Raw genomic sequence first — 24555 nt, 5'->3', positions numbered from 1 at the left:
ATATCTGAAAATGAAATCTGCTACCTCAGTCATGATCAGCCAGATTTCTGTATATTCTGCTGTGGACTTTTTCTCTGTGGATTTTCTACAGCTGAATCCACAGATTCAGAATCCCAATAAGTTATATGAGTTTTGATGCAGATCTATCACATAATTCACCCTTTAACATTGATTTGCAGTGGATTCCAAATCTACAGAGCAAGTCAATTATCCAGTGCAGATATTTGAAAAATCGCATCCCCATTGCTGTAGCATGCGGCCGTAAAACTCAAACTTTAAGGGGAGTTCCTTAGTACCTAGAAGTCCCCCATGGAATGTTCATCAGGCCAATTTAAATAAGATAATTCTTTCTGTTGCCACTAGAGGGAGATTCCTATACTTATCCAATACCAGATTCTTTACTCTTGAAGATCGACTTTGAAATTCTGCATCTGTCAGTATTGTATGAAGTTGGCTTTTATAACAGTTTCCATGGTAAAAAATATATAAGTGATTCATAGTAAAAAAAAGATAAAAAAAGAAAAAATTGGCTAAAGTTCAGTAAAGTAAAATAATGAACTAACTAATCTTGATTATGTGGATGTAATTTGATCTTTCTTCTTCAGGACTCTATAGGGTTATGTTGAGTCGAAGTAGATAAGCTTGCAATTTCCAGATTTGTAAATCCGCAGTATATTGCAATAGCAGCCAAGTGAATGGCATTTTAAGCAATTTAATCCACTTGCTGCGGAAAAGAAAAATCATTGTGGAAAGTGTTCCTCAGCACAAACTTATTTTCTGCAGATTTTAACACATTGATGAGGCCTAAGAAAACCTGATGCAGAATTATTTGATGGGGAATAGAAACATTCACTAAAACAGACATGTCTGATTGCTGAGACGTCCTCTTCAATGTATGCTAATTTGTATATAAAAAGAAATTCCTTTTTTTTGTGAATTATGAGTACATATATCTATAATTGTATTATTGCTGTTAACACCACCAGTTGCCATACAATATATATGTGTGTAGCACAGGATTGTACTGTTTGCCAGTAGCCTTTACAGTATGGAAATAAATGCCTTGTGTTTTTACCAGAAATGCTGATATATTATGTATGCTGTTCACATTTACGCTGTGCCTCACGTCTCTGCCACTTGTATTTTTAAAAACCAAGAATAAAATTTTTAAAGGAAATCTGGTATTCTGTGTGACTGTTTATTGGAAAGGACGAAGGGTTGGATTTATCTGTACAGATTCCAGTTCACTTTACAGCTTCAGCGAATCATTATCTAGTGATATAAGAGAGCTGAGACCCCATCAGGACTCTGCTGGAGACCCTGCCGCCAATCAGCCGATGAGTGAGCAAAACCCTTGTTCATTGGCTGATTGATACATTCATGCAGGTCATTAAAATATTGCTGATGCTGCCTACAGGGGGCGATGTGCTGCCGACAGCATGCAGACTGTACAGGGACAGGACGGTCATACAGTCTTGGCTCAGTGTGAACTGACCACAAACCAGCACCAAGCCGCTTGTACACAGCTGATCGGAGTTCAAGTATTGTCAAACATTGACTCTGTGTGAATGGGTGTTTAGCAAATAAATGAATTTACCTCTCAGTTTTTTTTTTATATCTATAGCATTCAAGCATAATTATTTTTTGTTAATGTGCTTGGACTGAGTAGACACTTACTGGCTGTATCACACAATATTCTGTTCTGAGATGTCCTTAATGAAAAATGCAGAAAAAAACAAATAATGTTGTCCTCGATCTATCTATCTATCCAAAATATATACAAATTGTCTCTTCAGAGAGGAAGAGGACAAGAACTCTAGCGCCACCTACAGGAAGTAGCAATCCTAAAAGTCAATAGTGACCCTTTAACGAGCCTTATCACATGACTTAGGATATAAGCCAGAGCCAGATACTCAGTTTGCAGACACTGTGTTTCGGGGTACTGCCCCTCGTCAGTGCAAAGTATGAGTTCTGGTTTGGCTGGGTGAGAGGCGACAATTTGCATATTTCCCAGAGGAGCATTGTGGCTTTAAGGCTATGTGCCCACGATGCAGAATTGAAGCAGAAATTTTCCGCAGCATTTCTACATGTCCTTGCCAGTAAAAACGCATGCGGATTTTACACGCGTTTTTGAAGCGTTTTTTACTTGCGGATTTGCCATGCGTTTTTCAAATGCATTGTGTAGGCAAATCCGCATGCGGAAACGCACAAATAATGGACATGCTGAGGATTTTTCCGCAATGATAATCCGCAGCGGAAATTTCCACACAGCCCATGCGGATTATCATTGGGGACCATGGGGCACGTATTACCAAGTGTTTTTAAAGCATTGCCGCTGCGGAAATTCTACGGCAAAAACGCTAGAAAAACGCATAGTGGGCACGCAGCCTTAAAGTCTCCTCCAAATATAAAGGCGCAGCACCAGCAAGAGCTGAAGGGAGTAGCAGGTGCAAAGCCAATTAGGCAAAACCAAACCTCAATTTATGTCCAAAAAGATGAAGGCAGCACTCCAAGGTCCAAAGAATATGAGTTTTTTATTGACCTATAGTGATGGAGGTGATGTTTCGTTTCAAGTGTGGAAGAAGAAAGTTCATCTCCATCACTATGGGTCAATTAACAACAATATTCTTTGGACCTTGGAGTGCTGCCTTCATCTTTTTGTATCTATCTATCTATCTATCTATCTATCTATCTATCTATCTATCTATCTATCTATCTATCTATCTATCTATCCTATCTGTTCCTAGGCTGCAACACTAGACCTATCATGTGTTATAAAGTAATTTTAGATAATTATAACATTTCTTTTGGAAAGTGTTGCTATAAGTTGTGTGGCTTTGTCATATTTATTGCATCTGTCTGGTATACTTATTTGCTAGATTTTGCGTGATATATTGCATAGTCCTCTTAACTAACAAGCATGTTAATTAATTGAAATTCATCTCCCATCCTGTTATCTTCATCTCTCCCTGGAGAATCCTGATGGCAGGAATTGCACCTGATTCACCTTCAGCTTCAGGTTTCTGGCAGTGTGCTGAGCTCTTAGCTGATATTTTACCATGTGTTTTCCTTCCTTGTATATGAGCAGATTGTGAGCTCCCAGTGGGCAGGATTATCTATCTTTACCTTATGTTATTATCCACTTTTGTGTGCTGCATGTCATATTGTTCTTCTATGCATGTTGTTGCATGACGCATTGTACTATGTCACCACATATAATTGTACACGTCTGGTGTTTCTAAACTGGGGGAATTCTGGCAGAAGGTGTGCATGTGGGGTCCCAGATATCCAATATAGATACATAGATATAGATACATTAAATGGCACCATCATAAAATTGCTGATAGACGTCAGTGTCATCCTGACAGATTTGCATAGACGCCATCCGTCCCATACCATTAGGAGGGAGTAATACTATTTGTGGTGATATTCATGTCTGTTATGGCTTATCAAAGTTTTAGAGATTCAATGGATTTTTGTTTATCAAATATGTTTATATGTTTATATGACATGATGACTTTATAGCACTATAAGCTATATAAATCCCTGAGAGATTAGTGTTCTTGTAACTCTTTATTTTGTTACATTTAAGAGGATCATTGATGTATTTAAGTCTTAAGTATAACTTTAATCCTACTATAGCTTTGGAGCACCAGTTGCAAAATCTCGATTCATAGTTCTATTGTGATCATATTATTACATTTAATGTCTGCAAAATGTAAAAATACATCCACCATGGGTCCCATTACATAACAATAATAGTCATAATTGACAATTTGAATATACTGAAGTCCTTCCAGGCATGTATAAAAAGTAACTCCTTCTCCACCGTTCACAACCATGCTACTATGGACTGGAAAAGGCAATTTATTGATCAGACAAGTAATGTAGCTGTGTTTCTCCTTATCTGGGCTACAGGGAGCTGCTTACTCATGTGAGCAATTCATTCCCATGATCTCACACTGCTGGGAGGAAGTGCGCAGTAGAGCTGAGTGCACACATGGAGCAGCGCTGCTTTATTTATGTCAGAACCTAAATACATTCTGTCTGGGGGTACTGTACTGTAATAACAAGCGCCCCACTCAAAGAGCAGTGTGCAGGCGGCATTATCTTCTAATTTAATGGTATTATTCTGCCTGAGTTTCCCTGATTGAAAATAGCTCACCCGACTGAAAGGCACTTGAGATGTTACAGCCGGTTTCCTGACTTAAATCAATCTCTGATGTCACATCACCTTACCAGACTGTAATCCTCTGATGTCACATCACCTTACCAGACTGTAATCCTCTGATGTCACATCACCTTACCAGACTGTAATCCTCTGATGTCACATCACCTTACCAGACTGTAATCCTCTGATGTCACATCACCTTACCAGACTGTAATCCTCTGATGTCACATCACCTTACCTGGCTGTAATCCTCTGATGTCACATCACCCTATTTGACTGTAATCCTCTGATGTCACATCACCTTACCTGGCTGTAATCCTCTGATGTCACATTACCTTACCTGGCTGTAATCCTCTGATGTCACATCACCCTATTTGACTGTAATCCTCTGATGTCACATCACCTTACCTGACTGTAATCTTCTGATGTCACATCACCTTACTTGGCTGTAATCCTCTGATGTCACATTAGCTTACCTGGCTGTAATCATCTGATGATGTCACATCACCTTACCTGGCTGTAATCATCTGATGATGTCACATCACCTTACCTGGCTGTAATCTTCTGATGATGTCACATCACCTTACCTGGCTGTAATCTTCTGATGATGTCACATCACCTTACCTGGCTGTAATCCTCTGATGTCACATCACCCTATCTGACTGTAATCCTCTGATGTCACATCACCCTATCTGACTGTAATCCTCCGATGATGTCACATCACCCTATCTGACTGTAATCCTCCGATGATGTCACATCACCCTATCTGACTGTAATCCTCTGATGATGTCACATCACCTTACATGGCTGTAATCCTCTGATGATGTCACATCACCCTACCTGGCTGTAATCCTCTGATGTCACATCACCTTACTTGGCTGTAATCCTCTGATGTCACATCACCTTACCTGGCTGTAATCCTCTGATGATGTCACATCACCTTACCTGGCTGTAATCCTCTGATGATGTCACATCACCTTACCTGGCTGTAATCCTCTGATGTCACATCACCTTACCTGCCTGTAATCCTCTGATGTCACATCACCCTATCTGACTGTAATCCTCTGATGATGTCACATCACCCTATCTGACTGTAATCCTCTGATGATGTCACATCACCCTATCTGACTGTAATCCTCCGATGATGTCACATCACCCTATCTGACTGTAATCCTCTGATGATCTCACATCACCTTACCTGATTGTAATCCTCTGATGTCACATCACCTTACCAGACTGTAATCCTCTGATGTCACATCACCTTACCTGGCTGTAATCCTCTGATGTCACATCACCTTACCTGACTGTAATCTTCTGATGTCACATCACCTTACTTGGCTGTAATCCTCTGATGTCACATTAGCTTACCTGGCTGTAATCATCTGATGATGTCACATCACCTTACCTGGCTGTAATCATCTGATGATGTCACATCACCTTACCTGGCTGTAATCTTCTGATGATGTCACATCACCTTACCTGGCTGTAATCTTCTGATGATGTCACATCACCTTACCTGGCTGTAATCCTCTGATGTCACATCACCCTATCTGACTGTAATCCTCTGATGTCACATCACCCTATCTGACTGTAATCCTCCGATGATGTCACATCACCCTATCTGACTGTAATCCTCCGATGATGTCACATCACCCTATCTGACTGTAATCCTCCGATGATGTCACATCACCCTATCTGACTGTAATCCTCTGATGATGTCACATCACCTTACATGGCTGTAATCCTCTGATGATGTCACATCACCCTACCTGGCTGTAATCCTCTGATGTCACATCACCTTACTTGGCTGTAATCCTCTGATGTCACATCACCTTACCTGGCTGTAATCCTCTGATGATGTCACATCACCTTACCTGGCTGTAATCCTCTGATGATGTCACATCACCTTACCTGGCTGTAATCCTCTGATGTCACATCACCTTACCTGCCTGTAATCCTCTGATGTCACATCACCCTATCTGACTGTAATCCTCTGATGATGTCACATCACCCTATCTGACTGTAATCCTCCGATGATGTCACATCACCCTATCTGACTGTAATCCTCTGATGATCTCACATCACCTTACCTGATTGTAATCCTCTGATGTCACATCATCTTACTTGCCTGTAATCTTCTGATGTCATATCACCTTACCTGGCTGTAATCCTCTGATGTCACATCACCTTACCTGGCTGTAATCCTTTGATGTCACATCACCTTACTTGGCTGCAATCCTCTGATGTCACATCACCTTACCTGACTGTAATCTTCTGATGTCATATCACCTTACCTGGCTGTAATCCTCTGATGTCACATCACCTTACCTGGCTGTAATCTTCTGATGATGTCACATCACCTTACCTGGCTGTAATCCTCTGATGTCACATCACCTTACCTGCCTGTAATCCTCTGATGTCACATCACCCTATCTGACTGTAATCCTCTGATGTCACATCACCGTATCTGACTGTAATCCTCCGATGATGTCACATCACCCTATCTGACTGTAATCCTCTGATGATGTCACATCACCTTACCTGACTGTAATCCTCTGATGTCACATCATCTTACTTGGCTGTAATCTTCTGATGTCATATCACCTTACCAGACTGTAATCCTCTGATGTCACATCACCTTACCTGGCTGTAATCCTCTGATGTCACATCACCTTACCTGGCTGTAATCCTCTGATGTCACATCACCTTACCTGCCTGTAATCCTCTGATGTCACATCACCCTATCTGGCTGTAATCCTCTGATGTCACATCACCTTATTTGGCTGTAATCCTCTGATGTCACATCACCTTACTTGGCTGTAATCCTCTGATGTCACATCACCTTACCTGGCTGTAATCCTCTGATGATGTCACATCACCTTACCTGGCTGTAATCCTCTGATGATGTCACATCACCTTACCTGGCTGTAATCCTCTGATGATGTCACATCACCTTACCTGGCTGTAATCCTCTGATGTCACATCACCTTACCTGCCTGTAATCCTCTGATGTCACATCACCCTACCTGCCTGTAATCCTCTGAAGTCACATCACCCTATCTGACTGTAATCCTCTGAAGTCACATCACCCTATCTGACTGTAATCCTCTGATGTCACATCACCCTATCTGACTGTAATCCTCCGATGATGTCACATCACCCTATCTGACTGTAATCCTCCGATGATGTCACATCACCCTATCTGACTGTAATCCTCTGATGATGTCACATCACCTTACCTGAGTGTAATCCTCTGATGTCACATCGCCTTACCTGGCTATAATCCTCTGATGTCACATCGCCTTACCTGGCTGTAATCCTCTGATGATGTCACATCACCTTACCTGCCTGTAATCCTCTGATGTCACATCACCTTACCTGACTGTAATCCTCTGATGATGTCACATCGCCTTACCTGCCTGTAATCCTCTGATGATGTCACATCGCCTTACCTGACTGTAATCCTCTGATGATGTCACATCGCCTTACCTGGCTGTAATCCTCTGATGATGTCACATCACCTTACCTGCCTGTAATCTTCTGATGTCACATCACCTTACTTGCCTGTAATCCTCTGATGTCACATCACCTTACCTGTCTGCAATCCTTTGATGTCACATCACCTTACTTGGCTGTAATCCTCTGATGTCACATCACCTTACCTGGCTGTAATCCTCTGATGATGTCACATCACCTTACCTGGCTGTAATCCTCTGATGATGTCACATCACCTTACATGGCTGTAATCCTCTGATGATGTCACATCACCTTACCTGGCTGTAATCCTCTGATGATGTCACATCACCTTACCTGGCTGTAATCCTCTGATGTCACATCACTTTACCTGCCTGTAATCCTCTGATGTCACATCACCCTACCTGCCTGTAATCCTCTGATGTCACATCACCCTATCTGACTGTAATCCTCTGATGTCACATCACCCTATCTGACTGTAATCCTCCGATGATGTCACATCACCCTATCTGACTGTAATCCTCTGATGATGTCACATCACCTTACCTGATTGTAATCCTCTGATGTCACATCACCTTACTTGGCTGCAATCCTCTGATGTCACATCACCTTACCTGGCTGTAATCCTCTGATGTCACATCACCTTACCTGACTGTAATCTTCTGATGTCACATCACCTTACTTGGCTGTAATCCTCTGATGTCACATCAGCTTACCTGACTGTAATCATCTGATGATGTCACATCACCTTACCTGGCTGTAATCCTCTGATGATGTCACATCACCTTACCTGACTGTAATCCTCTGATGTCACATCATCTTACTTGGCTGTAATCTTCTGATGTCATATCACCTTACCAGACTGTAATCCTCTGATGTCACATCACCTTACCTGACTGTAATCCTCTGATGTCCCATCATCTTACTTGGCTGTAATCTTCTGATGTCATATCACCTTACCAGACTGTAATCCTCTGATGTCACATCACCTTACCTGGCTGTAATCCTCTGATGTCACATCACCTTACCTGGCTGTAATCCTCTGATGTCACATCGCCTTACCTGACTGTAATCCTCTGATGATGTCACCTCACTTTACCTGGCTGTAATCCTCTGATATCACATCACCTTACCAGACTGTAATCCTCTGATGTCACATCAGCTTACCTGGCTGTAATCCTCTGATGATGTCACATCACCTTACCTGCCTGTAATCCTCTGATGATGTCACATCACTTTACCTGCCTGTAATCCTCTGATGATGTCACATCGCCTTACCTGGCTGTAATCCTCTGATGATGTCACATCACCTTACCTGCCTGTAATCTTCTGATGTCACATCACCTTACTTGCCTGTAATCCTCTGATGATGTCACATCACCTTACCTGACTGTAATCCGCTGATGATGTCACATCACCTTACCTGGCTGTAATCCTCTGCTGATGTCACATCACCTTACCTGACTGTAGTCCTCTGATGTCACATCACTTTACCAGACTGTAATCCTCTGATGTCACATCACCCTACCTGGCTGTAATCCTCTGATGTCACATCACCTTACTTGGCTGTAATCCTCTGATGTTACATCACCTTACCTGGCTGTAATCCTCTGATGATGTCACATCACCTTACCTGGCTGTAATCCTCTGATGTCACATCACCTTACCTGGCTGTAATCCTCTGATGTCACATCACCTTACCGGGCTGTAATCCTCTGATGTCACATCACCTTACCGGGCTGTAATCCTCTGATGTCACATCACCTTACTTGGCTGTAATCCTCTGTTGTTACATCAGTTTACCTGGCTGTAATCCTCTGATGATGTCACATCACCTTACCTGGCTGTAATCCTCTGATGATGTCACATCACCTTACCTGCCTGTAATCCTCTGATGTCACATCACCTTACCTGCCTGTAATCCTCTGATGTCACATCACCTTATCTGCCTGTAATCCTCTGATGGTGTCACATCACTTTATCTGCCTGTAATCCTCTGATGGTGTCACATCACCTTACCTGACTGTAATCCTCTGATGGTGTCACATCACCTTACCTGGCTGTAATCCTCTGATGTCACATCATCTTACTTGGCTGTAATCTCCTGATGTCATATCACCTTACCAGACTGTAATCCTCTGATGTCACATCACCTTACCTGGCTGTAATCCTCTGATGTCACATCACCTTACCTGCCTGTAATCCTCTGATGTCACATCACCCTATCTGACTGTAAACCTCTGATGTCACATCACCTTACCTGTCTGCAATCCTCTGATGTCACATCACCTTACTTGGCTGTAATCCTTTGATGTCACATCACCTTACTTGGCTGTAATCCTCTGATGTCACATCACCTTACCTGGCTGTAATCCTCTGAAGATGTCACATCACCTTACCTGGCTGTAATCCTCTGATGATGTCACATCACCTTACCTGCCTGTAATCCTCTGATGTCACATCACCCTACCTGCCTGTAATCCTCTGATGTCACATCACCCTATCTGATTGTAATCCTCTGATGATGTCACATCACCCTATCTGACTGTAATCCTCTGATGATGTCACATCACCCTATCTGACTGTAATCCTCCGATGATGTCACATCACCCTATCTGACTGTAATCCTCTGATGATGTCACATCACCTTACCTGATTGTAATCCTCTGATGTCACATCATCTTACTTGCCTGTAATCTTCTGATGTCACATCACCTTACTTGGCTGTAATCCTCTGATGTCACATCACCTTACCTGGCTGTAATCCTCTGATGTCACATCACCTTACTTGGCTGCAATCCTCTGATGTCACATCACCTTACCGGGCTGTAATCCTCTGATGTCACATCACCTTACCTGACTGTAATCTTCTGATGTCACATCACCTTACTTGGCTGTAATCCTCTGATGTCACATCACCTTACCTGGCTGTAATCCTCTGATGTCACATCACCTTACTTGGCTGCAATCCTCTGATGTCACATCACCTTACCGGGCTGTAATCCTCTGATGTCACATCAGTTTACCTGACTGTAATCATCTGATGATGTCACATCACCTTACCTGGCTGTAATCTTCTGATGATGTCACATCACCTTACCTGGCTGTAATCTTCTGATGATGTCACATCACCTTACCTGGCTGTAATCCTCTGATGTCACATCACCTTACCTGCCTGTAATCCTCTGATGTCACATCACCCTATCTGACTGTAATCCTCCGATGATGTCACATCACCCTATCTGACTGTAATCCTCTGATGATGTCACATCACCTTACCTGACTGTAATCCTCTGATGTCACATCATCTTACTTGGCTGTAATCTTCTGATGTCATATCACCTTACAGGACTGTAATCCTCTGATGTCACATCACCTTACCTGACTGTAATCCTCTGATGTCACATCATCTTACTTGGCTGTAATCTTCTGATGTCATATCACCTTACCACACTGTAATCCTCTGATGTCACATCACCCTATCTGACTGTAATCCTCTGAAGTCACATCACCCTATCTGACTGTAATCCTCTGATGTCACATCACCCTATCTGACTGTAATCCTCTGATGTCACATCACCCTATCTGACTGTAATCCTCTGAAGTCACATCACCCTATCTGACTGTAATCCTCCGATGATGTCACATCACCCTATCTGACTGTAATCCTCTGATGATGTCACATCACCTTACCTGAGTGTAATCCTCTGATGTCACATCGCCTTACCTGGCTATAATCCTCTGATGTCACATCGCCTTACCTGGCTGTAATCCTCTGATGTCACATCACCTTACCTGACTGTAATACTCTGCTGATGTCACATCACCTTACCTGACTGTAGTCCTCTGATGTCACATCACCCTACCTGGCTGTAATCCTCTGATGTCACATCACCTTACCTGGCTGTAATCCTCTGATGTCACATCACCTTACTTGGCTGTAATCCTCTGATGTTACATCAGCTTACCTGGCTGTAATCCTCTGATGATGTCACATCACCTTACCTGGCTGTAATCCTCTGATGTCACATCACCTTACCTGGCTGTAATCCTCTGATGTCACATCACCTTACCGGGCTGTAATCCTCTGATGTCACATCACCTTATCTGCCTGTAATCCTCTGATGGTGTCACATCACCTTATCTGCCTGTAATCCTCTGATGGTGTCACATCACCTTACCTGACTGTAATCCTCTGATGGTGTCACATCACCTTACCTGGCTGTAATCCTCTGATGATGTCACATCACCTTACCTGACTGTAATCCTCTGAAGTCACATCATCTTACTTGGCTGTAATCTTCTGATGTCATATCACCTTACCAGACTGTAATCCTCTGATATCACATCACCTTACCTGACTGTAATCCTCTGATGTCACATCATCTTACTTGGCTGTAATCTCCTGATGTCATATCACCTTACCAGACTGTAATCCTCTGATGTCACATCACCTTACCTGGCTGTAATCCTCTGATGTCACATCACCTTACCTGCCTGTAATCCTCTGATGTCACATCACCCTATCTGGCTGTAATCCTCTGATGTCACATCACCTTATTTGGCTGTAATCCTCTGATGTCACATCACCTTACTTGGCTGTAATCCTTTCATGTCACATCACCTTACTTGGCTGTAATCCTCCGATGTCACATCACCTTACCTGGCTGTAATCCTCTGATGATGTCACATCACCTTACCTGGCTGTAATCCTCTGATGATGTCACATCACCTTACCTGGCTGTAATCCTCTGATGTCACATCACCTTACCTGCCTGTAATCCTCTGATGTCACATCACCCTACCTGCCTGTAATCCTCTGATGTCACATCACCCTATCTGACTGTAATCCTCTGATGATGTCACATCACCCTATCTGACTGTAATCCTCCGATGATGTCACATCACCCTATCTGACTGTAATCCTCTGATGATGTCACATCACCTTACCTGATTGTAATCCTCTGATGTCACATCATCTTACTTGCCTGTAATCTTCTGATGTCATATCACCTTACCTGGCTGTAATCCTCTGATGTCACATCACCTTACCTGGCTGTAATCCTCTGATGTCACATCACCTTACTTGGCTGCAATCCTCTGATGTCACATCACCTTACCGGGCTGTAATCCTCTGATGTCACATCAGTTTACCTGACTGTAATCATCTGATGATGTCACATCACCTTACCTGGCTGTAATCTTCTGATGATGTCACATCACCTTACCTGGCTGTAATCCTCTGATGTCACATCACCTTACCTGCCTGTAATCCTCTGATGTCACATCAGTTTACCTGACTGTAATCATCTGATGATGTCACATCACCTTACCTGGCTGTAATCTTCTGATGATGTCACATCACCTTACCTGGCTGTAATCCTCTGATGTCACATCACCTTACCTGCCTGTAATCCTCTGATGTCACATCACCCTATCTGACTGTAATCCTCCGATGATGTCACATCACCCTATCTGACTGTAATCCTCCGATGATGTCACATCACCCTATCTGACTGTAATCCTCTGATGATGTCACATCACCTTACCTGACTGTAATCCTCTGATGTCACATCATCTTACTTGGCTGTAATCTTCTGATGTCATATCACCTTACCAGACTGTAATCCTCTGATGTCACATCACCTTACCTGACTGTAATCCTCTGATGTCACATCATCTTACTTGGCTGTAATCCTCTGATGTCACATCACCTTACCTGGCTGTAATCCTCTGATGATGTCACATCACCTTACCTGGCTGTAATCCTCTGATGATGTCACATCACCTTACCTGGCTGTAATCCTCTGATGTCACATCACCTTACCTGCCTGTAATCCTCTGATGTCACATCACCCTACCTGCCTGTAATCCTCTGAAATCACATCACCCTATCTGACTGTAATCCTCTGATGTCACATCACCCTATCTGACTGTAATCCTCTGATGTCACATCACCCTATCTGACTGTAATCCTCTGAAGTCACATCACCCTATCTGACTGTAATCCTCCGATGATGTCACATCACCCTATCTGACTGTAATCCTCTGATGATGTCACATCACCTTACCTGAGTGTAATCCTCTGATGTCACAACGCCTTACCTGGATATAATCCTCCGATGTCACATCGCCTTAACCGGCTGTAATCCTCTGATGTCACATCACCTTACCTGACTGTGATACTCTGATGATGTCACATCACTTTACCTGGCTGTAATCCTCTGATATCACATCACCTTACCAGACTGTAATCCTCTGATGTCACATCACCTTACCTGGCTGTAATCCTCTGATGATGTCACATCACCTTACCTGCCTGTAATCCTCTGATGTCACATCACCTTACCTGCCTGTAATCCTCTGATGATGTCACATCACTTTACCTGCCTGTAATCCTCTGATGATGTCACATCGCCTTACCTGGCTGTAATCCTCTGATGATGTCACATCGCCTTACCTGGCTGTAATCCTCTGATGATGTCACATCACCTTACCTGCCTGTAATCTTCTGATGTCACATCACCTTACTTGCCTGTAATCCTCTGAGATGTCACATCACCTTACCTGACTGTAATCCGCTGATGTCACATCACTTTACCAGACTGTAATCCTCTGATGTCACATCACCTTACCTGGCTGTAATCCTCTGATGTCACATCACCTTACCTGGCTGTAATCCTCTGATGTCACATCACCCTATCTGACTGTAATCCTCTGATATCACATCACCTTACCTGTCTGCAATACTCTGATGTCACATCACCTTACTTGGCTGTAATCCTCTGATGTCACATCACCTTACCTGGCTGTAATCCTCTGATGATGTCACATCACCTTACCTGGCTGTAATCCTCTGATGATGTCACATCACCTTACCTGGCTGTAATCCTCTGATGTCACATCACCTTACCTGCCTGTAATCCTCTGATGTCACATCACCCTACCTGCCTGTAATCCTCTGATGTCACATCACCCTATCTGACTGTAATCCTCTGATGTCACATCACCCTATCTGACTGTAATCCTCCGATGATGTCACATCACTCTATCTGACTGTAATCCTCTGATGATGTCACATCACCTTACCTGACTGTAATCTTCTGATGATGTCACATCACCTTACCTGGCTGTAATCTTCTGATGATGTCACATCACCTTACTTGGCTGCAATCCTCTGATGTCACATCACCTTACTTGGCTGTAATCCTCTGATGTCACATCAGCTTACCTGACTGTAATCATCTGATGATGTCACATCACCTTACCTGGCTGTAATCTTCTGATGATGTCACATCACCTTACCTCGCTGTAATCCTCTGATGTCACATCACCTTACCTGCCTGTAATCCTCTGATGTCACATCACCCTATCTGACTGTAATCCTCCGATGATGTCACATCACCCTATCTGACTGTAATCCTCTGATGATGTCACATCACCTTACCTGACTGTAATCCTCTGATGTCACATCATCTTACTTGGCTGTAATCTTCTGATGTCATATCACCTTACCAGACTGTAATCCTCTGATGTCACATCAGCTTACCTGGCTGTAATCCTCTGATGATGTCACATCACCTTACCTGGCTGTAATCATCTGATGTCACATCACCTTACCTGCCTGTAATCCTCTGATGATGTCACATCACTTTACCTGCCTGTAATCCTCTGATGATGTCACATCGCCTTACCTGACTGTAATCCTCTGATGATGTCACATCGTCTTACCTGGCTGTAATCCTCTGATGATGTCACATCACCTTACCTGCCTGTAATCTTCTGATGTCACATCACCTTACTTGCCTGTAATCCTCTGATGATGTCACATCACCTTACCTGACTGTAATCCGCTGATGATGTCACATCACCTTACCTGGCTGTAATCCTCTGATGATGTCACATCACCTTACCTGCCTGTAATCTTCTGATGTCACATCACCTTACTTGCCTGTAATCCTCTGATGATGTCACATCACCTTACCTGACTGTAATCCGCTGATGATGTCACATCACCTTACCTGACTGTAGTCCTCTGATGTCACATCACTTTACCAGACTGTAATCCTCTGATGTCACATCACCCTACCTGGCTGTAATCCTCTGATGTCACATCACCTTACCTGGCTGTAATCCTCTGATGTCACATCACCTTACTTGGCTGTAATCCTCTGATGTTACATCAGCTTACCTGGCTGTAATCCTCTGATGATGTCACATCACCTTACCTGGCTGTAATCCTCTGATGATGTCACATTTACCTTACCTGGCTGTAATCCTCTGATGTCACATCACCTTACCGGGCTGTAATCCTCTGATGTCACATCACCTTACCGGGCTGTAATCCTCTGATGTCACATCACCTTACCTGGCTGTAATCCTCTGATGATGTCACATCACCTTACCTGCCTGTAATCCTCTGATGTCACATCACCTTATCTGCCTGTAATCCTCTGATGGTGTCACATCACCTTATCTGCCTGTAATCCTCTGATGGTGTCACATCACCTTACCTGACTGTAATCCTCTGATGGTGTCACATCACCTTACCTGGCTGTAATCCTCTGATGATGTCACATCACCTTACCTGACTGTAATCCTTAGATGATGTCACATCACCTTACCTGGCTGTAATCCTCTGATGTCACATCACCTTACCAGACTGTAATCCTCTGATGTCACATCACCCTACCTGGTTGTAATCCTCTTACAACCTACCTGGCTGTAATCCTCTGATGTCACATCACCTTACCTGGCTGTAATCCTCTGATGTCACATCACCTTACCTGGCTGTAATCCTCAGATGTCACATCACCTTACCTGACTGTAATCCTCTGATGTCACATCACCTTACCTGGCTGTAATCCTCTGATGTCACATCACCTTACCTGGCTGTAATCCTCTGATGTCACATCACCTTACCTGACTGTAATTGTGTAATGAAGCCTAATGACCTAATATAGAGTAGAAACCACTCTATTTTTTAGTTAACAGTGGGCCCCCTTTCTAGTAGTGCCCCCGTGCAGCTGCACAGGATGAACATACGATATGTCTGATCCTGAGGGTCTTTTGTTAAAAGGTGTCTTGCAGAAGTTTCAGTACAGGGGGGCACAGAACACATCTGAGTAGGTTTCCAACCCTGGTTGTTTATGTTGATAACTATGGAGACTCCCTCTAATCACAGTGTGTATGGGGGGCACCATTGCAGACAATTGTGCTGATACAGATTAAAAAGCAATATACAAAGCCCAAGATTAATATTACCTCCATATAGCGCCCATACGGTAGATAATGGTAGATACTAGTTCTGCAGATACAGTACAGATGTAAGTAGTGCTCACAGGTGATGTACTTTATGAATGGAGTTTTTTTTTCATCTGGCCCAGACCACCATGATAACTTCTTCCAGCCATGACTCTTCACATTGCCATTACATTCATTGTGCCCGGGACTTACTGAGATAGTCGAGTACATCACCTGCCTATGTTCATCAGTCCCATAGACAATAAATGAAGCACCACAGGACCCCCAGTATTAGGATCGGTGGGAATCCCAGAGGTGGATGCTTGATAAGTTGAAGTACATGTCTGCATATTGGGGAATAACGAATGCCCTTTTTTGTAGAATATGCACCATGCTTTTCCTGAGGGACATCTCGGTAAAAGCATGTTTTGAGCTGTTTTTTCACAGGAAGAACACGAGAAGTGGAGCTGCTGTAAATTGGTAGCTTTTTCCACTATATCCTTATCCAACACTCAGATTTCAGAACACAGCAGAACTTTATTCATAAAATATTGGTATTATGAGCTGATAAAGGGACATTAACAGGGACGTAGGTAAAGAAGCGACCAGCTAATAACTCTATGATTAGTGACAAAAATGTGTTAAAGGTTTAATTCCTAGAGGCTCTTGAGGTATTAATGGGATATATGAAAAATGGTGCACATTACTTTATGAAATAAATGGGGCTGTTTATGCAATGAATAGGAATCCTTGTGTCATTGTAGGTTGGATTTGCCCTGGGCAGATTTGTACTTGCATTTCAGGTAATACCTGATCTGTAGGCAGGACGGTATAAAGCAGGGGGAGCGCATCAGATTGACGTAGATTTTTGTAGGAAAACTTAGACTACATTCCCATGGTGAGTTTTTGATGTTGCAGATTTTCAGCACCTATTATTTAAAGTAGATTACTTGCGTTTTTTATCGCGTTTTTGTGTGCATTTTTTTAACAAGCGTTTTTATTGCGTTTTTGACGCTGCGGTTTTCGTCTCTTGGTGGTGAGGTGCGGATTACATGTGTTTTTGATGCTGAAATTCACTTAAATGCACTTAAAACGCATGTGTTATTTTTACCCGCCGAATTTCTGCACCTAATGCAAGTCTATGGGAAAATTTTGCACAAGAAACTCAGCGTACACGCAAGAGAAATTGACATGTTGGGGATTTGAAACAGGTCAGGTTATGCTGAATTAAAAAGAAGAAAAAAAAAAAGAAGAAAAAAGAAGGCATGAGAGTTTTATAAATCCCATCCACTTTGCTTGAACTGTAAGACTCTGCGTTTTTGATGCAGCAAAAATACGCAGTCAAAAACTCACCAAAAGCTCATCGTGGGAACATAGCCTGACAGTAAAATTTGTGCTTTACTCATTGAAATCCCTGGTGTTTGCATGTATATGAGTCCAGTGGGCGGCTATACTCAGTGAAGTACAGTCTTCTCTGTATGCAGAGATAGCTGTCAATCACTGAATAGGACCGCCCACTGGACTCATGTACATTTCAATGAGTAAAATGCAAGTGTTACTGAAACTTTTTCCAAACAAACATATATAATTCTACTCAGCTTCCCCTTTTCTATACCATTCTGTCCACAGATCGGACTTCATATACAATGTTAACCTTTAGAACCTAAACAGAATGATTGCTTGGTGACTAATACTGGGACTACCACACTTTGCATTCTTGTTGAAGTCTAAGTCCTCCGAAATGTCTTGTTGTTTTCTATGTGAATCACTAACAGTTTTATGTCTGCATGCTTTTGTTTGCCTTTGTCTGACAATCAGTTTACCAATATACACCCACTGCTTACATCTAGCAGCTCATCATTAAGAAGGGCAGACTTTACATTTGTCTCCTTTACCCCCTCGCAAACTGCACTATACACTATCAGGGGGTGTAACTTAGGACGTGTGTATAGGTGACAGATGCAGAGAATTTTCCTTCTCTACCCAGCCATGTAAGAATTATTGATGTGCTGATGCCTCAGTCCTCTGGGGCGGTGCTCCGGTCCTCTGGCCTGGCTGTCTTTGGAAAGACCGCATGGACCAGGGCTCATCCCACTGAACGCTCGCACTCCTTTCCCACGGACAGGATACTACTCAGACAACACAGGGTGAAGGTAAAAAAAAAATCTATATTCCAGATATGGATTACATGAATGACTACAACTGGAAAGAATAAATTCATTTTTAAACCTTTTTTTAAACCCCTCTGCTTAGTAGATTCAAGTACTCAAACCAAGGAGCAGAGCACAAAACAAGGCAGTGTCCACCAATTTTCTTGCACTTGCACACTATTGATGGTAGGATTCTCACCTACTTGTCATCACTGCATTACACATTAATCCAGCTTTTTTTTTTACAGTGGAACTAAGTTTCGGTAATTTTTTTTTAAACTTTTGTGGTTTCTTAAATTCCCTGTAGATGTGTGGGGGTTCAGGTCCTGGCACCCCCACCGATTGCTGAAAACACAGCTCAGAAGTGCAGAGCTCAGGAGTGCAGAGGTGCGCAGGCTAGTGATGAGCGAGTATGTTTTGTTAACCCTTTCGCCGAGTATGCTCGGCCGAGCACCGAGTAATTATAGCGTGCTCGGTGATATGTTTGAATCACTCCCGACGGTTTGACAGCTTTAATACATGTGAGGAATGTGTAAGAAATAGACATTCCTCAAATGTATCAAAGCTGTCAAAAAGTCGCAAATCATGCATACGGGAGCGATTCAACCATATCACCGAGCACGCTATAAATACTCGGTGCTCGGCCAAGCATACTCGGCGAAAGGGTTAACAAAACATACTCGCTCATCACTAGCGCAGGCAAGATCTGTGTTCTGCCTCCTGAGTAGCCTTTTGGGATATCCATGAATATGTCAGAACCTGGAAACCTATCCACCTATAGGGAATTTAGGGTTCTACAAAATATACACATTTTGACTAGATTTTGTATACATTTTAAAGCACCACTCCAGCAGTTTTTTTTATTGCAGCACTGGAGTGGTGCTACTAATCTAAGTTCCCTGTCCCTAATCTTATACTTACCACCCGCTGTCTTCAACTGTTCCCAGCACCGCATCTGAAGGTCTTGAGCAGTTGCTGAAGATGGTGGCTGGTCAGTATAAGACTAGGCTCACACAACTTAGATTAGTAGCACCACTCCGGTGCTGAAATAAAAAAACCTGCTGGAGTGGTGCTTTAAGACAAAGTAAGTTATCTTTTTTTTTTACACTACCTTCTTTTAGATATCAGAAACAAGGAAGTGTAAAATGATATTTTAGGCAAGGGAAGTTCAGGTGATGGCCATAACGAGAAACCTTAAACTAGAACTTATCAAATCTCTTTTGTAGTCCTCACCATATATCACTCAGTAAAATTATCCCTATCCACATACCACTCAGATCGTCTTCTATAGCTTGTTTTATGTTAGTCACAATTGTGCCCCTCATGTAAAGAGGAACACAAGGTGTAGCCGCAGGGGGTGCAGAGCGAGTAGTTGTCCTTGGGTGGAAGACACATGTGACCCATCATTCCTTCCCGAGACCACCACCTTTAATCTCCTATTAATTTGGTCATCCAGCATAATGCAAAGTGGGTTTATTAAAGTGATGAGACCCAAGAACAAAACACATCAAAGATAGTAAAAATTATTTAAAATTCATCCCAACCTTAGGAGAATAAATGGGTCTCCCGCTATCCATAATTAAATGGTTAATTCATTCAAACTCGCCAACACTAATTTAGAACTGGGCTGCCATCCAGGACCCAACTATTGTAACCTCAGGCCATCGTGTGTCATCTCTGATTCGTGTGTCCATGACCTTGTAACGCAGATGCAGGATGAGTATAGTAATTATAATAATAATGATTTGTTTTCCTTTGAAGGATGAAGATGAGGACCCATGTGTCATTTGCCATGATGACCTCCACACTGACAGCATCTGGGAACTGCACTGCTCCCATAGATTCCATAAGGAGGTAAGGAGTAGTGTTGAGCCACCCCCGTAGTGTTCGAGTTCGGTTCGGTTCGTCGAACACCCGTGTGTTCGCCGAACTGTTCGTTGAACTGTTCGTCGAACACCTTCGAACACCGTTAAAACCAATGGCAGGCAAACAAAAACACATAGAAACACATAGAAAACACCTTCAAAGGTGTCCAAAAGCTGACAAACTGCTCAGAAGACACAACTAACACATGGAAAAGTGACAAGTACATATAGTCATGCGAAAATAAAAGAGGTGGAGGAGTAAAAGGAGGGGGAGACACAGATATAGGCATGTCATGCCCTTCTAAAATCCAAAAAGTGAGAAGCCGACACGGCCAGTCCGCTCCTGCCCGTGCCACCTCCGTGTCGCCGGGTTTGTGCCAGAGCCGCGGTGAACCCTGATGGCCAGTCCCCCTCTCCCAATACTGGTGCCTGTCCGCTGGTGGGTCGAGCGAGCCCCCCTGTGGTGGAGGCAGCTCTAAGCTTTTTAATTTAAATTGTCTCTCTAATTTGAATGAATGCACTTTAAATCCATTTACAAGGATCTATTGGAGGGCAAGTCTCATGCCAGCAGCCGCGTAATTCCAGCTCCAGTAGCGTCCACTAAAGCTGCTGCAGTTAAAAAGCTTTTATAAGGATCGAGCTCGGCTGTCCACCGCAAGGCATCCTACTGCCAGTCCCAGCCCCTATGCCTTGGGGTGCCTCCTGATGCTCTTCACTGAGTATCCCATGGTCCCGAAGCATTTCCTTTGAAAAAATTAAGTGTCTAAACTACAGGTGGTGTAGCTTGCTTAACAGCCGGGATAATCTGCTGACTAGCAGACACTGCTACTAGGCACAAAGTATTTCCTGGGCTAGATGCAGTTAAAAATTTGTAATTAGATACTCTCGTTGGATGCTGAGAAAGCATTCCATAGAGTCTCCTGGCACGCCATATATGATTCTCTTAAAAAGCTTGGGGTAGGGGTCTAGGGGACCCTTTTATAGCCAAAATCACGGCCCTGTATCACAATACGTCACCTAGGCTGAAGATAAATGGAACTGTAGCACCCTGAGGGCTCGGTTGCTACAGAGGTATTGCACCTCACCCAGAGGTGTGATATCTCACTCTCAGGTAAGGATGGAGTGTGGATCAGGACCCGACACCTGCATGCATTACACCACATTGCCGTGGGGCAGGGCGACCAATATGCCTCTGAGATGGGCACGACAGTCCCTGTCCCTGGCTGGAGTGGGGGGAGGGAACACTGAGGAAGGGGAACCCTGTAGTGCAGGAGCAGGGAGGAAGCAGTTCCTGGGTGCATTGAGAAGGGAGTATAAAAGGTGGGCACCATCTTAGTTCAGTGCAGAGAAGTCTGAGCAGAAGTGGCAGGGAGCAGGGGCTCTGCATGAGCTCTGCTCCGGAGGCGGGCCTAGTAACAGAGGCCCAGGCCTGCAAGAGGGAGAAGGAAGGAAGAGGAGCGGAGAAGGCTCCAGGAACGAGGAATGAAGGGATCCCAGGGGTGCGGACGGGCGAGTCGCCACCGCACGCCCGAATCCACCTGCGTGGAGGGGTCAGGCCAAAGGGGGAGACCGGTCCCCGAAACTAGTGGAGGCAGGAAACGACCCTCAGCTAGAAACCGGAGGCTCTGACATTTTATGTGGCGCAGCCCCTCGCTACACCCGCTAGGAAGGCACCACATAGGGTCAGGGAAACTGGCGCCAAGTTTACCAAGAGGAGGCCCGAGGCAGCCGGACAGAAGGGTTGGTAAGAAAGGCCAGACAAAGGACACACAAAGGGGGTCTTGTGAAGCGCTCCAAAGTTATCTGGGAGTTGTCTGAGCCCCTCACCTGGTGAGCACAGTACGACGTGGGCAGCCGTTACCTGCAGACGTGGTCTGGATAATAAGAACTGTGAGTAAAGGCCCTGGACTGCATCACTGACTCCGTGTCGTTACTGCTGCTGCCCTGCACCATCACCCCCATCCTCCGCATACACTGCCCTGAGGCTATACTCCTCCCGTGGGGAGTTATGCTACGCTCTGCTGCACCCACAACACCAGCCTCAGCGGTCTGCCCTGCAGCGGCGGTTCACTCTGACCGCAATCCACGGGTGGCATAGTCGGACATTTAAACATCAAAACCACATAAATAGTTCCGCCACTGGTTTGACCACCCTGAGCCACGGAACCGGGTCGTCGCCACGAAGACTACAACCACCAGCATCCACCAAAAAGGGTCCGGCTCCGGGTGTCCCAAGGCCCAGGGGGTGCATCAGAACATTTTCATCACCTTTCACAATCACCAATGGGACAAGGCAGGGATGTCCTCTGTCCCCTCTCTTCTACATCCTAGTGACGGAGCACCTGCTCTCATCAATTCGCCATAACCCCAATATTAGGTGGATTGAGGTGGGAGGCACCGAGTACAAGTGCTCTCTATTTGCTGATGATGTCCTAGTATATATCACTCAATCACATATATACTAGGACATATATATATATATACACATAGATATATCACATATATTTCATATATATTTCAGCCATGCTGTTATGGCTGAAATAGATCACTTTGTTACATGGTCAAATTTTAAAATCAATGCAGCGAAGTCTGAGGCCCTCGATGTCTCCCTCCCCAAATCCATATAGGATTCCATCCAGTCCAACTTTCCCTTTGCCTGGCCCTCACAGGGTATCAAATACTTAGGAATTCCTATTCATAGAGACCTCTCCCATCTATGTTATCTTAATTTTGGGCCCTTTATTGAACAACTCCATACAGACCACGGTTGGCAAGTTAGAACTGTAAGATTCACTACGTGAACCACTGGTGTTTTGTGGAAAAGCACATGTACACTGCGTTCCAAATTATTATGCAAAAAGTGTTTAGGAGTGATAAGGGAAGAATTTGTTTGTTTGTCAGTTAAACTCATTGATGGTGATGTGTGTCAGGGCTCTTTATATCACTGTAAGCAATTGCAGACACCTGTGCTAATTAGTTTGGCAGGTGTGTCCAATGAAAGGCAAGACTACTTAAGAAGGCTGTCTCACATTATTAAGCAGCCTACATTTTCTGCCAAAATGGGAAAGAAAAAGGATGTGTCGGCTGCTGAGAAGCAACAAATTGTGGAGTGTTTAGGTCAAGGCATGACTACAATCAACATTGTGCGATGATCAGGATGAAGTGTCTTGGCAATCAAGAAGTATGTAGCTGATTCACAGTACACACGTGTGCGTGCTGATAAGGGCAAATTGAGGACTCTTTCCTACAGGCAATTACGTCAGGTTGAAAGAGCAGCGGCAAAAAAGCCTTGTCATAGCAGCAGACAAGTTTTTGAAGCTGCTTGTGCCTCCAACGTCCCCCGAACAACAAGATGCAGGGTCATTCAGAGGTTTGCAGCTGTGCATACGCCATCCTGTCGACCTCCTCTATCCACTTCACACAAGCAGAAACGGCTCCAGTGGGCCAAACATTACATGAAGACTGATTTCAAAACTGTTTTGTTCACGGATGAGTGCCGTGCAGCGCTCGATGGTCCAGATGGATGGAGTGGAGGATGGCTGGTTGATGGACACCCCACGCAAACACGGCTACAGCGCCAACAAGGAGGAGGTGGAGTAATGTTTTGGGCTGGAATCATGGGGAGAGAGATTGTCAGCCCCTTTAGGATCCC

The 24555-nt window shown here is 43.9% G+C and overlaps 1 protein-coding gene across 1 annotated transcript in view; it reads left to right on the top strand.

Moving 5' to 3' along the window:
- LNP1 (leukemia NUP98 fusion partner 1) overlaps positions 1-24555 on the top strand; it is a 71775-nt gene that overhangs the window by 29496 nt on the left and 17724 nt on the right. Inside the window, exon 4 of the mRNA XM_073670797.1 lies at positions 20800-20892. Coding sequence (XP_073526898.1) covers positions 20800-20892 — 93 coding nt within the window. The remainder of the gene's footprint in view (positions 1-20799; positions 20893-24555) is intronic.

This window comes from Phyllobates terribilis, unplaced genomic scaffold (assembly GCF_046119375.1).
Source record: "Phyllobates terribilis strain yellow unplaced genomic scaffold, ASM4611937v1 Scaffold_2__4_contigs__length_985480577, whole genome shotgun sequence".
Taxonomy (NCBI): Eukaryota; Metazoa; Chordata; class Amphibia; order Anura; family Dendrobatidae; genus Phyllobates; species Phyllobates terribilis.
The sequence above is the reverse complement of the archived record's forward strand: the minus strand, read 5'-3'. Positions and strand labels throughout refer to the sequence as shown.